Raw genomic sequence first — 16050 nt, 5'->3', positions numbered from 1 at the left:
GATTGTGATTTGTCGTCGCGTATGTGAATAGAGATCTGTCGTTGCATGCGTACCGGCAACAGCGTTGTATGCGTACCGGCATCAGCGTTGTATGCGTACCGGCATCAGCGTTGTATGCGTACCGGCAGAGGCGTTGAATGCGTACCGATATCAACAAGGAAATTGGCATAGATAAATAAATATTTTAAAGTTACATCGTAGTACAGTTCTTGATTTAATGAAAAATGTCTGAATCAGAAGAATATTTTACCCTGTTCCTTGAAAATAATAAAACGTAAAATGATAAACGAAGGTTTATTGATTAGAAATTATTTCTATATTATTCGTAGTTTCTATAAATCTTTGAAGTTATTAGAATGGAAAACATTTTTAGATAAGGCAAATATTACAGCTAAACGAGATTATATCGCCAGCGAAAAAGTAAAAAAACATACAACCAGTCAATGAATGTATGTTAATTTTAATTACATGAAGTTTATCAAACACAATTACATGATAAGTGAAGTTGCGAAAACAATATTTGTTTAGGAGTTGTTTAACATAATCCACTGTGTGAACGAATAATATAGAATTTATTAATCAGCAATTACTTCATTTCTCTAATGAAGGTTCATTTCTAAATACTAATTACAATGACAAACCGATCATGTCATATTTGAAGTATGACTTTAATTACATTATTGTTTTTAAATATTGTACATATTTTAATGCTATTTTAAATATATAATTTATAATTTATAATTATAAAAATGTGTATAATGGTTGACACTAATGAATGTGTGCATCACGATGTGTTACCATATTACTAATAATCATTATACAAAATTCTTATATGATGTATTTATTATTACTTAAATGCCATCTTGTACAGTAGCAAATAAGTTTTACTTCAATCGCGTGTGAATCATATGCGGACTCTTTTTGATATTTGTGCGTTTTGTATCTAAAATGCCTGACTCCACAACAACCACATAACATTTAGACAGTACTTAGTACCATTTTGCGTAAGAAGCGCTACGTAATATAGCTTTGCCATAACATTAGTCTATTTTACGGCAGATCGGCCCCGTTGTATAGCTTAGATTATATTCAATTCATCAGAAAGTGCTACAACAACCGCAACATAGTTGTTTAATTTTTCGAATTGTTGCTTTTTATTACACGAATAAATATAAGAATAATACAATATAAGGATAAATATTAATACACCATATAATTTCATCCTAATCAGGCACGGCGACGAGAACAGTCCATCACGCATCCACGACGGTAGCAGTATAGGCGGCGGCGGTGGAGGAGGAGGAGGTCAGTCATACCATCACCACGGTTGTCTTCAGGGTGCCGACTACGAGCTGACGTTAATCCTTAAGGAATTGCGCGTTATAACCGATCAACTTCGCAAGGAGGACGAGGGCAACGACATATCGCGCGATTGGAAATTCGCCGCGATGGTAGTCGACAGACTGTGCCTTATCATCTTCACGCTGTTCACGATAATCGCGACGATGGCCGTACTGTTTTCGGCGCCGCACATCATTGTGTCGTAGCGTTGCCGTTCGATGCTGGCATCCGCGCTCTTCTACGCGCTTAGTTGTTTTGCTGATTGGTAAAGTGGCTGCAGCAAGGTAGGATGACGTACACATTTTTCTTTCAAGACGATTAGAAAGTGCTTTGTTACGAAACCAAAGGATTTCCGCAAGCACGATCGAAAGTGTTTAATTCGCGTCTTAAGTATACAAGGAACTAGAGTGAACGTTCATAATGATCAGTCACAGATCACAATATTATTTTAATTTAGAAAAAAAACTTAAAGTAATATACACAGAAATGATATAATTTAAGGCAGCATAATTAACAATAAACCAAATAAATTTACGTGTGCATAAGATTTTTGTTTAAGGCACAAGAAACATGGTTTACCGCTCAATTATGAAGATATTTAATCCTTGCGTACTAACTAAAATTATTTGCGCCCACAAAATCTTGTTCACATTAGTGCCGAAGTAGTGCAAAAATCTTAAATTATCTAGTTTCTTATAATTATTATTTTATTATTTGCATCCATAAATAACACAGCTCCACTAAAAAGTTGTCTGTATTGGGTGTGCAGCATGTGTTTTCCAATGTAGTTTTCACTGCGTAACACGAATCTAAAGTCAAAGTTGGAGGTCAAATGGCAAAAAATTAAAAAATCTGCAAGCACACTTGCAATTGAATATCCGAAAATTTGTTTAAGCATTCCTGCTGTAATGTACAAATAAACTTAATAGATCATTTAAGTGAATACTCAAAAGCCATTTAACCCCTTAACTTAAAATGGCGAGCAGAGCCCGCGTGCGATTGCTAGGCCAAAAGTGAATATTACGAGTATAGCCCACGTACAAAAATCTGGTCAGAAGCAATTATTGCGCATTTCGGGCATGGTCCGGTATGGTGAACGCAAGTATTAACTAGCTGTAAGTGGAATTCTGTCTTAAGGCAATTAAGGCATCGTGCCTTAAGGCAAATTGCTGGAACTTCCCGTACCAAAAAAAATTTTTTTTTAAAAACAATTAACATTTTTGAAAAAAAATTACTTTGAAAGAATAAGATTTTTGAGAAACTAAATTCGACAAAAAATAACTTTTTTTTGAAAAAAAAAAAAATTTTTTTAATTTTTTTTTTTTGAAAAAATTTTTTTCTTCATTTTGACATATTGTAGAAGATCTGAACTTTTTTTCAAAGCAATCGTACTGCTTTAACTGCATAGGGACAAAATATAAAGCGCGTAAGCGCCGCGTCGCTGTCTAACGCATAAGCATTGGTACGGAACCCATAGAAATGTTAACAAAATGTATACTTATTGTTAAAATCTCTATAAAATATCTGATAATTTGATGTGCATATGTCTAATGATCATTTTTGACCGCCAAATGGCTCATTTTTTTTACTTTTTCTTCCATATCTCCGAAACCGCTAGACCTACCTTTATGAAAGTTTTATCGATTCTTCATCTTCTCAATACAAGTGAAATGTTTTTTGAATTATTCAAATCGGACGCTCCGTTCTCTTAAAAACTGAGTTACCGTTTTGGGCACTTTTTGCCCCGTATCTTCGGAACGGCTAGACCTGCCTTCGCCAAAAACTAATCAGCACGTCTCCTTATCAATACAAATCGAATGTTTTTTGAATTATTCAAATCGGTTGATCCGTGTTCCCGAAATCGTCGACGAAAATTTGTATCCGCACATACATACACACACGCACATACATACATACATACACACACACACACACACACACACACACACACACACATACATTTTTTTCTAAGGTATGCCAAAATGTTCAGAAACCTTTGAAACGTAAAGATATATAAAAATTTTCATTTTCGATTTTTTTGCGATTACTATAACTTGCCCTACGGGAAGTTAAAAAATAGTTATTCATACTAAGCTATAAAACACAAAATTATTTTAACTTTGGTGATAAACCGTACGCTATAAGGGAAAATAGTCACAAACGCCGCGCCAGCTTGAACAACTTTGGGCCGACATTTTCGAATCTAAATTGTAAGTTAAGGGGTTAAGGTAAAAAAAGCCAGGAAATAATAGAAAAAAAATTATCATGCAGAAGAATTACTAGATAGAAGATTTTCTTTTTTTTAATTGTTGGCCATTTGACCCCTAATTTTAATTTTAGATTAAAAACATATGCCGCACACAAACAACTTTTTTTTGAAGACCTGTGTAACTAAAACATTATAAGGTCTTTCAAAAACTACAAACTACTTAAACAGTTCACTCTAGTTCCTAAAGCCTAATTTGTAATGATTAGGTTGCATATAAAATGATCATTGTTTCAACAACTTTTGTAACATAAGCCAAAATTGGATAGCATTCGAGAACTAAACTGCCAAATGCAAATACAGCAAAGAAAGTTGCAAAACTTGCCAACCAATTGCAGTATATAAAATCAAAAATTTTGACAGTTTTATTTTAGGCAATTAGTATACTAATTGCCAAAAATATCTTCTATTAAAATAACACTTAACAAAGTAAATAATAAATAATGATCAATTTCAAATGCAAAATTAATTTAACAATGTATGACTTTATTATTATTTTAAGAATTACACTACATTCACATATGCTCACTATATCAATCAGCGCCAAAAATAACGTAGAATGATTGTTAAAAAACCATTGACTAATAACACTGCAATGTGCAAACAAAATTTCTTAGGTTTATTTATCACTTAATTATATGAAATTAAAGATAAATAATCCCCGAAAAAAATTTCTTATGAAATTATTTAAATAATTCCGCGGATAAGTCAATGGCAAATAACAAACGATGCGCGACATGCCAACGCCAAATAAAAAATATGAAAAATAAAAAAAAAACGCGTTAACTATAAATCTTACTTGTAATGAATATAATTTTTATAGAAGCGCGTCCGTCATTGTTACGCAACGTTTTTTGCACAAGGTAAGTGATTAATAATAAATTAATACTATTATTGTCAAATTCGTAATAAATATGTAACATTATTGTTATGATTATCATGCTAATTCTTCAATTGGTAAATTGAAAATACCAATTCATTAATTGGTAAATTATGAGTCGATTTACAAAGGCCAATCATTTTGGAATTGAAAATATAGAATTGAAATTGTTGAATTTAAATAAATTGATAGATTTAGGACAAACAAAGAAATATTTAACAAAAAGATGACGATCCGTATTTCTTGCAGAATAATAGCCTCTGGTGCCACCTGAATTTGATGAGTGGTAATATTTAAGGTTTCAAACCTCTCTTGTTTCATTAGCCCTCCTATGCCGGCGTTTCATACGAGTTACTCATCAGTCAGTCTAACAAACCACTATGCGGGTATAGGAGGTCCTACTATGAAAAACAAATTTTATTAATGCAATTTTTTGAGAAATAAAATATTTTAAGAGATAAAGTACAATAGCTACTATTAATATTATAAAACCAAAATTTACCAAACATCAAATCCATTATCCTGCAAACTGATGAAGCGACTCATAATTTTTCAACATGCAATAATTAACCAGTGACATTAACTTCAACCACATACTGTAGTTTATCATAAACAAACAAATATTATTTTGCCGAAATAAATGCGCGTAATAAGATTTTTCTTTTATAGATATATGACTAAAAAAACCATCAAGAATACTTAAATATTACATACTACTATCATATAACTTACACACGTTACAAAACTAGCAAGTTACATTATTCAGTACTTATCATCCGAACGAGATAACGCACAGTATCTTAATTATATTATATATGATAAAAATAATTATAAAAACAAATTTCACTATTTCAACAAAATATTAGGTACATTTTATCACAATTTTAAATCCACTGCCATCAATAAAATAGTTATTCGAATCTTAAAAGCATTGGAACTCCATACAATAATCACCACACTTTATCGGTTTTAGGAAAATCATTTTAGTAATACGATTGTTCAATGAAGTTGAAAGGCATTTTAATCAAACATTATTCAAATATTTCGATTAATTGAATTTAAAAATATGTATTATACTCGACAAAAGGATTGCGAGACGATCAAAAAATAATCAGCATAGCCTACCACAAAAAAATTGAAATAAAAATAAAAAATACAATGATGAAAATCATTTAATTGCTTAGAAATATATATAATAAAATAGACTTGAAAAGAATTAAAATTTTACACATAGTGATATATAGAGTAACAGGGGCATAATGGAGAAACGTGGTAGATATGTAAATATTATTTATTTATTTATATATCCATCGTATCCTAGGCTTTAAAGTTGACCTTAACAGGCTTGAAAAAATTTAGAAAAAAAATCTCATGTTTGGAAATTATGAGCTTTTAAGTGCAACCTAGAGCTTTGGTGGAATTATGATCATTTTTCGGTTATTGTGGTTAATTTTTATTATTTTTGTGCATTTAAACTTTGGAACCATAACCGTGAATAACATTTCTAGGACCATAGTAAAAAATAATAACACAATTGCGCGTTTAACAAACATTTGAACTGACTGTGAGCAAAAATCATGTCATTTTTAGGTTTTTACTTTTTATTCAAAATGTTTCAATAATAGCTTTCAATATTCCCTGTTATTCTATGTATATATCTATTAAATTACTTAAGTCCAAAGTATCAAATCATATGATTGAAATTACCATGTTGCGCTAGTCTTTTTGTCCGGGTGTATATGTAGATTTTGATTTCAATTATATTTTAACCGGGTTAATAAAAAAAAAAGCAAAAAGTCAATAATATAAGACATTTGTTTTTTCTCAATATGCTCGGCATGATTATCGAACAATATGTACAGATGAATTGTTATGTATTATAAAATGTTATCAGATTATAAATTAGAATCTGATTGATAGATCTTATAGTTATTTATATAATGAAACTGTAGATTAAAGATTTGTAATATTACGAAAATCTTAGACCATATACTTCTTCAAAACATTAGACTTACAGTTAGTGACTATATGAATCTTTATGAAAATTAATTAATAACTAAGTTCCTTCGCGGTCAAGAATGAATTTGCTTGTTATGCCCGATTGGTAATAATTATGTTGGTACAAATATATAATTATATAGTTAAAGAGTAATATTAAGAATTTATGCTGATAGAAATATTCGCTGATTGATAGTTATTAATATCTATGCATGCAACGACAGTTTAAAATTAACTGATTGCTTGTGTCTTGTACTATTTACTTATGTTGCAGTGATTTATTAGTGAAACACTTTTCAGAATTAAATTTAGAATTTGAATTTTAGACAAACAGATTTATCTATTTGAACGGCAAAGTTAATTTATAAAAATTATATCGGTACACAAGTCAAAGTATGTCTTTACTTTATGCAAAACAGAACTTGTCACAAACAAAATACAGAAAAAACTAAATACAAATTAACAAATTATATTAAAATTTTCAGCCGTAGATTGAGCCGTTTGTCTATTAAAATACCAAAGATATGAATGTGTATTCTTAACATGAACATGATTTAAACAATAAGTTAAATGAAATAAAATTTATTTAAGTTAATTGGCGTACATGATTATATAGCGATACATTATGAATTTTTCTTCAGATTTTATTTATCTCTATTTATTGAACATTTTCATTTATTTAACATTTTTATTCTCTGCAATTATTCATCTCTTCCACTGGTTTCTTCAATATTTAGTTTAATCGAAAATCAGAATATAAAATAGTAGAACATTAGCTCATCAAGATACGTTTACTTAAGTAATAACGGGCCAGTAGATAGGATATATATATATATATATATATATATATATATATATATATATATATATATATATAGAAGTGTAGGTTTGTGTGCGATATACAAACATAAGGCAAATTAGAATACGATTTTATTTATTATTTATATCAACAAAAAGCAAATAAGAAACAGTGTGTAATGAGCATACATCTAAAATACAATCATTTTGTATAAATATTCTTAGGCAAAAATATCAATGTTAAGTAGAGGAGACTGGGTACGGTTGTGCCACTTTTTCATCAGCGACAATTGTGTCAATTTACCTGTGTTAGTTGGGAGAAAAGTACAGTAAATGGCTATTTGACTGTTCTAAATACAAGTAAAAATTATTATTAAAAGAAATCGAACAGAATACCTTATTTATGAAAGATTTCAACGCAATGCGATTTATAGATCATGTTAATGTTGGGCGACTCAATGCAACAATGGAAACTTGTTCGAACAAACATACTTCATCTTAGGCAATAAAATTTTATTTTATATTGTTTACAAAACAATAAGAAAGTGCTCGTGATGCAGGTCATTTGCAAATAATTATGCTCATCAATGGTGTTAAAATGTTTACTGTTGATAGTTCAACTCTTAAAATGATATTATGCGCTTATAATCTAATAAAGAAATATCAAATTAAATTCACTTGTGAGGTAAATAATATCCCTATTTAATACTATCTCCTTTAAACTGTTAATGTGCAATATTTCAATCTATCACTCTCAACTATTACATACTTGAAAAGAAGTGAGAAATGAGAATAATATTACTATCCATGACATGAAATAAATTCAAAATCTCGGCACTCCTTCCTGTATTTGAATAATTCCAAAATAAACTTGAATAAAATGTTATTAAATTTATTTTAATTGCTCCTACTATTTAAAATACTATATGGCATTCACACATACAGTAACTTAAGAAATTCAGATATAGTAGAATGATGTATGTAGTCATATCATCATTGCAGGCACTTAAATAAATTCAAATAAAATTTAGAATTAATTAATATAAAATTCTAGATTTAAATTTAATATATAAGTAAGTGAATATATAATGATAGTAATTATTATAAGTCATTATTATTATTAGCCAAAACCACGTAATCCAGTATCAAATTAAAAAACACGTTATAAAAGTGCAGATTATTAAATGGTGAAAAATATATATTTATGATTTGTAATAAAAACTTATTTGGTGATCAAAATCATCAAACATCAAAATAATTTTTATTTTATTTTTGGTCATACTGGAAGTGTATTCGTCATTAAATTATCAAAATTATAGGTTAATATAAAAAAGGTGATATCTAGCTAAAACTAGAAAAAAAAAAAATTCGACAGTGTCCTACATAATATTCATCAATTTTAATTTCAAATCATCAATAGGTTGACAAAATAGTTACAATTTAATTATAGCTCTAACATTTTAAAATTGATGATTTTGTAAGTTTCACTTATAAGAATCTGCATTCTTATGTAACAAATTGACATCGATTCCATAGTCAAGTGATTAATTTTCATTTGAAATTCTTACGACAATTAATCAAAAAATTATTACTATAAGACAAATAATGATTAGCGTATTATATTCTAAATAAACAATTTGACAAAATATCTTTTTAATTAACTTATCTGCGCTCTTACTCTTAACAGAATAATGCATATATTTTATCAATTCAGTTTCAACTAATTTTTAAATAGCACTAGTTTCACTTAGTTCTCGGAAGTTAGTCTGTATTTTTACTAATATATTACTATCTAAATATATATAACGTTATATCATTAATTGCTAGAAATAATAATTGTACTTTCTTCAAAGAGATCGTCAACAAGCGAAATATTTCGATTTACACTACACAATGATATGTTTAATTATTGAAATAATTTCGATCGAAAAATGTAAGTGCATTACCTAGTTTTTTTTTTAAATTATTTTTTGTATATACCAAAATTGTTGCTTTGAGTCATTAATGGCATTCAATTAATTCATGGCAATCAGTATAATTATATTTTAATGGTTTCACGATCTAAAATAAATTTATATTATAAAACAATAATATATGCTACTCTAATTTATTATATATCCAATAATCAAATTAATATATTTAAGGGAATATAGCAAAATCGCTGGCACATAAATTAGCAAAAAGTTTCCAAATTGACTTACAATTATATCTCACAAATTGTTAGGCAACATTGCTGTATAAGATTCTTCTTCATAAATAAGGCATAAGGTATTGGAAGATATATATAATTCAAATTTTTATTTATTTATTTTCCAAGTGTTTTTTGTTCATTTTTATTATATATTTTTCATTTTAAATATGGTAAAACGACTGAGCAGTTTGTATAGCACAAATATCATCAAAACAGACTGATCCATATAAAACACGATATATTACACTTTTACGCGAAATGAAGAAAACTGTCACGACGCTAATACAGGAGAAAATAAATTTAGATAATTGTAAATATATATTCTTCAATGTCGATAAATACAAATAAAATTATTTGCAAAACATACAACAATAATATGAAGTTCAGAAGTAGGTACGTTTTTGTCAGAATGCGGCTCCGAGTCTGCAAGGGGTTATAATATTGAGCAGTCAAAAGCTTAAAACACGATATTGTTATCAAAATCACATAATGATATTACTGATTAATTATTTCATTTTAGATTGAAATGTTAAATGATGATGCTAAAATCTACAAAGATTTTACTTATTGTTAGTTAAGAAAGAACTATTTTGCTGTACATTTAAATTCGTTAATAATATTTTATTAATTAATTTGGCAAATAATAAAATATATGTAGAAGTTATAATTATAAAGAACGATAAGAAAATCAGTACTTACTCTTCGTAGTCATCAATATTTAGAGAAAAATTGTGAACAACCACACATCACAAATATATTCCAACAGTATCTTCATATAAGTATATAATCCAACCAATATGAAGTTAGTTTAGCTAAAATTCAATATCCACACGTTAAATACAGATTTTGAGTACGAACGCTTGTTGACGATCACTTTTAACTTCTATATAGTTCGAACAAGTTAATATCTAAAAAACTTCAGTAAAGGTTTTAATTAAAATTTTATAGCAATATATAAACATAACTTTTCTAAATGTTTCATAATTAAACAACACGTATATGTAAAAATAAATACACGTGTTTAAAAACATATGTAATAGTTAGTTTAGTAATTAATTAAAAATGTTATTGTAAATACTGTAAATATTTTCAACGTTATCTTTGAAATAATGGTCGATATGAGAAATTTTTTGTTGAACGGAACACTTTATCTAAAAAGGCTTAAATATTAAATTCCATGAAAGATTTCGCGCTTCAAAATATTTCAGTTTCCAGAACCCATTGTTTCGGTAAATTGAGTTACGTGAATGTCGCTCACAACGTCATTATAGGTTCTGGGAAAGCCATCACCGTCGTTCCAATACTTTACTGAAAATCTGATTAAATTCTACGCCGCATAGGCGTCGTTTATCAAGTAGCTTAATGGTTTTAATCACAATAACTCAAAGATAGATAAATAATCAATAAATCATTTAAATCGTTTTAAGAATTTAATAATTACTGTCTGATGCTTTTCACAGCATAAATATAATGCAATAGTGTTTGAAAATGTATCAGTGTTATAATCACAATATTTGGGTAAATAATTTAGGAATTCCAAATTAATATAATCCCTTATGGTTTTTCGATTTGAAAGTTCAATGAACTATAAGACGAAGAATCTTTCTTTGTTCTTATTTCTTTATTTTAAATTTAGTAATTTTCATAAATTACTATTACTAAATTAAATATTATTATGTGGGAAGAACAAAAATACAATATGAAAAAATTTCAAGATTCAAAAAACAATATTTCGTATTATTGATAACTCTATAGACTTTGAATTATTTTTAAAACTAGACTTAACACTAGATGAAGCGTTTCAAATATACCTCTCTCTATAAAAATTCGTCAAATTAACGTATTGCGTTTTTTTACTATAATTTATAATCAGGTGAAGTTAAACAGAATAATGTGAGGCTTTGTGTAAAAATAAAGTACAAAAATTGTTCACACTTTTTAAATAAAATTAACTTACACATGAAGCCTACACGGTAACCAAAAGTTTATTTGTATTTATTTTGGATTTTTCGCATGCGATTTTATTACAATTGATATAAAATGTTACAGATTTTATTTTTATTACACGTTTTGGCAACTTTTTCGAAATCATAATAGAGAATGCAATACCGATAGCCTATTTTTTCGGCAGCATTAATTTACCGGTACTTACCTTAATAATATCGGTATTTCTGGTATTGAAACATAAGATTGACATAACATTAAATCTTATAATCGCTTACAAAGCTTAAACAGCTGTGTGGTTCTATTGTATAAACAAGTGTCAAAATATTGTCTCTACTCGTCATTAAACTGATTTTTTATTGCTTTCTACAGAAATTCATATCGTGTCTTCAGCAGAATTGGAGCAATAGATAAAATTGTTATTTATAAACACTTATGTAACAATTTTTTCAATTGTTTTTATTAGTGTCATCGGCGCCAAAATGTTTTATAAAATCAATAACAAAATAAAGCTTTACCTATATCAAGCTTAGGTAATCTTCATTTTTGTTCCAATTTCATGCATAATAATCATAATAATTACTAAAAAAAAACAGTTTAGAATTCAATTCTGTTAAATGAAAAAACAAGAAATTATAATATATTATTTTACGTAAAACGTATCGCATTATAAAAATAGTATAGCACCAATAAATTGTTTTAAATGAAAATACATACTCAACATTAACAGTTTGCTATTATTTTTCTTGATGATTCAGGGTAGACGTCGGATATGTATACCACATCCGAAATTCAAAATTTAGAAAGTTTATCGAAATTATGATTGTATAATATTAATTCATAAATCTATGATTTTAAGACACAAATTACTTAACATCAGTGCATGATTTTTTGAGCATTTTATTTCAAAGTTCGAATTCCGTCAAATTGACTATGTGTTATTCCAGTCCTTTAGTCTAAAAATTTAATTCTTTAAAAGAAATAGTGACATATTTTCTTCTGACCAGGGATACCACATTTTAGAGTTTGTTTGCAAAAAATATCTAGATTTGCGATTCCTAATTATTCCTTCAAATGGCTATATCTACTATTTCCATATTTCATTGTTAAACAAAAGTCGTGTTAATTGCTTCATGTTTGAAAAATAATGTGTAAATATAATTGAAACTGCATGTAAAATACATATTAAAAATATGAGCATTTAATAATTATATTAATATCTTCTTTGTATATATAATGCAAAATCTTCTCTGTAAATCAAACACCACTTCGTATGGGTTATACAATGGAGTTAATGAAGTAACTTTCGCACATTTTATCCTATACAACTATATAGATGTAAGTGAATATATAAAAATAAGTATTAAATGAATATCTGAGTGTATTAATATATTTTAATAATATTAAAACACATTTCTCTAGTTTCTCGTTTCTTGTAATTTAATTGAATTTCCAAGTTAATTTTTCTATAATTATTAACGTGTTTATGCAAAGACATTTTGTCGCTCATAGGAGCAATTGAATTATTTTCTGGTATAAAATAAATAAAAAAATCGGTTTCAATAAATTAATGCCGTAGACATATTTAAATAGAAAACTATTTTTTCCTGGCATTATAGTAATATTTTATCTATAGATATAGAGTAAATATGCTGGAATGTTTACTATAACAAATTCAGGAAGGAGTTGTCTCCCTGCAAGGATTTGCAGTAATCAATAAAAAATAGGGAAGCGTACCGACACTTTTTTCGTAAAAATCAAATATTACGTAAGGATGGTAGCAAAGATTTGCATATTTTTCATTCCGCTTGGAGATGATATAAAATTTCGAATTTCGTCAATAGTAGAAATGAAAGCGGAAGCACTTCAAACGAGAGACGCTATTCTCAAACATGGCAAATCAGGCGTGTTTGAACAAAGGCGTTGAATTACGCGAAGGAACTTCGGGCCAGTTGTGCAAAACCTGGGAAAATGATTTGTAGCAAATATTTTAATATTTACTCATTTATTCTTGTATCTTTAGGAATTCAAACTGATTAAATTTAATTATCGTTATCATTTCTGCGCAACTTTGCAGTACACGAAAACTTTATTTTGAACAACATTAAAGTTTTTAGGACGAAACAAGTCGACATTCGAGTTTTGAACACTTTAATCGCCATGTCGTGCCTGACGCTAAGAAATTCCACATTCGTAATGTCGGTATATATGTCTGACACACGCGATTTGATAGATGGCCACGTCAATTGCAGATGTCCGACGCAAATGATACATTTGCAGCATGTTTCGAAAACTTGGCCTATTAGAAACAATATCAAAAAATTTCTTGCGTCAGACATGAGCCTGGCACGGCATGTCGAAAAAAAATTTAACATAGGATTATGCCAGCCATATATTTGTGATAGGAAAAATAATGCAATTTCAGAAATTTTGCCAAAAAAAATTTTTCTATGCTATAATAAATTTCTTTCATACATTTTTAACTAAATTATCTAATAATAAAATTATCATCATTCTGATATTATGGTGACGACTAACGCATTAAAAACTATTTTAAGAACTTTTTTTTTAAGAAAATTGTAAAATTTGCAAACTAATTAAAAAATTTGTTTTTTAGCAGAAATTATCGGTTTTCAATGTATGAATAACACTTTTACAAAAATTTAAAATGACAAATGTAGCAACATTGCTAAAAACACAATATTTTATTTAGTTTGGTTTTTGGAATCTTACAAAAATTAAATAGAATATTTAAATTTGTATTAAAATTGCCAGGAATAGATAATACTAGATTCTTTGCCTAATATTAATTTTAATACTATTTTGCTCTCTATTTGCATCTAATAACATTGATTTTTTATTATTATTATATTATAATATGGTTTTTATAAAAAATAGTTTTTATTTATTGTAACCATTTGCTGAATAAATCGTTTCATTATTATAAAAATATTTGCATTCTTATATTTGAAAATTATGCATCAACAACGAATAATAGTTTTTGAAGTTATTTCATCAACTAATATTTTTTGTTCTATTAAATTGCATAAACAATGGCTATCCATACGTTTGAATAGTAAATAGTTTCTTTATGCTTTCAAACATTCTATAAAAGGGCAAAAAAACCAAATACTCGAAACCGTTTTTTGAAAAATTACTATTCGAAACCGATTTTCTAAAATGCCAGTTTTGCTTAAACTTTTGTCGACCGGTTTAATTAATTATTCGTAATTTGTAAGTTATTAATTATTTGTAAAATTTCTAATTAATTGAGAAACCAGTAACCGTGCTCAAGTTCAGACTGTAAAAAGTATTTTTTTAATGCATTTTTGTTTTTTATATAAAGCACTTTTTTGAATAGTTATATCAATATTATTTGTAGGCAGTTCATTAGCAAAATATTCTGAAATTAGTTTTGGTAAATATTTATTTTAAGTCATGACACCATCATGACACCTACTCATCGCACTCAAATATTATTCCAAAACAAACCATAAACGTTTTATTTCTGTTAGTTTTATTATTTAAGCCTATAGATGTTCTGTATATTACACTAACGTCCTAACATTTGCGTCGGGTGTTATCAAGGATTTATATACCTTCAAAGTCGGTAAGCTTTTGGAGTTAAAAAATCTACTTCCACTTCGAATAGATTGAAATATTGCCGGTGGTGTTGTGAATATAGTTACTGCCTCATGAATAATTATTGTATTTTGCTGCAACTACTCGCTATAAATTTTGGCGTATGTGCAGTAACCTGTTTCGATATACATGACCCACAAAATTTACATACTTTAGTGTTTCAAAATAACAAATAACGTTTTCAATAAGAATCAGTAAAATTATATACGAATTATTAGCAAAGTATCATAAACTAATTGATAACTTTGCTAATATTACGACGACGCATTGTTATAAACGCCTAATGGTTTGAATTTAATAGTTCTCGACGATATGTTTGATTAGTAAACATTTTGAACACAGATGAGATGAGTTATTATGTTTTGCACCAAGACATATTGGATTCTGAAGCACATATTTAAGAAATGTCATACGAGACAGTGAAAATGAAAGGAAACTCCACGTTAAATTAAATTGGCTGTATTTGTATTCCGAATGAAACCAATGGAGTCGTTCCTCAGCTTACTCGTCTGTAAGAATTTTTTTTATACAAACAGTTAAATGTTTTTCTAAAACCTCACAGAGTATGAACCGATGGTAGTAAAATTTAATATTAAATTATTGGCACTTCCTATTATTAATATTAAATTTTATTTACCTCCTAATTTTTGAACCAATGGCTTATTAGTAGTAAAACCAAGTGGATAGGTGAATCATGTCTTGTTTAATGTGTTTATAAAATAACAAATCCATTAGACCTATTAATACACATGTGATGATTTTATATTTTAGAATTTATGAATTTGAATATTTCACTATACTATTCGTTGAAATAATAAATTCTTAAGGAACAAATTCTCCTAGACCGCTTGTCAACAGTAAAAATGAAAAACTATTTGGTTTAAACCCTAATTTTATTTAAATATAAAACATTTCATCTAGAATGTATGTGTGTATGTATCGCTATACAATCACTCCTAATCAACATTGCATTTAATCAATATATTTTTT

General features: G+C 27.9%; 1 protein-coding gene and 1 long non-coding RNA gene across 2 annotated transcripts in view; one reads left to right on the top strand and one right to left on the bottom strand.

The window, feature by feature from the left end:
* LOC113376816 (neuronal acetylcholine receptor subunit alpha-7) overlaps positions 1 to 1547 on the top strand; it is a 415073-nt gene extending 413526 nt beyond the window's left edge. The window contains exon 10 of the mRNA XM_026616883.1: positions 1297 to 1547. Coding sequence (XP_026472668.1) covers positions 1297 to 1547 — 251 coding nt within the window. The remainder of the gene's footprint in view (positions 1 to 1296) is intronic.
* Positions 1 to 16050, bottom strand: part of LOC113376822 — a 137494-nt gene that overhangs the window by 57161 nt on the left and 64283 nt on the right. The gene's annotated exons all lie outside the window — the stretch shown is intronic.

This window comes from Ctenocephalides felis, unplaced genomic scaffold (assembly GCF_003426905.1).
Source record: "Ctenocephalides felis isolate EL2017-DRISC unplaced genomic scaffold, ASM342690v1 CF-g0.4_SCAFFOLD_01886, whole genome shotgun sequence".
Classification (NCBI taxonomy): domain Eukaryota; kingdom Metazoa; phylum Arthropoda; class Insecta; order Siphonaptera; family Pulicidae; genus Ctenocephalides; species Ctenocephalides felis.
The sequence above is the reverse complement of the archived record's forward strand: the minus strand, read 5'-3'. Positions and strand labels throughout refer to the sequence as shown.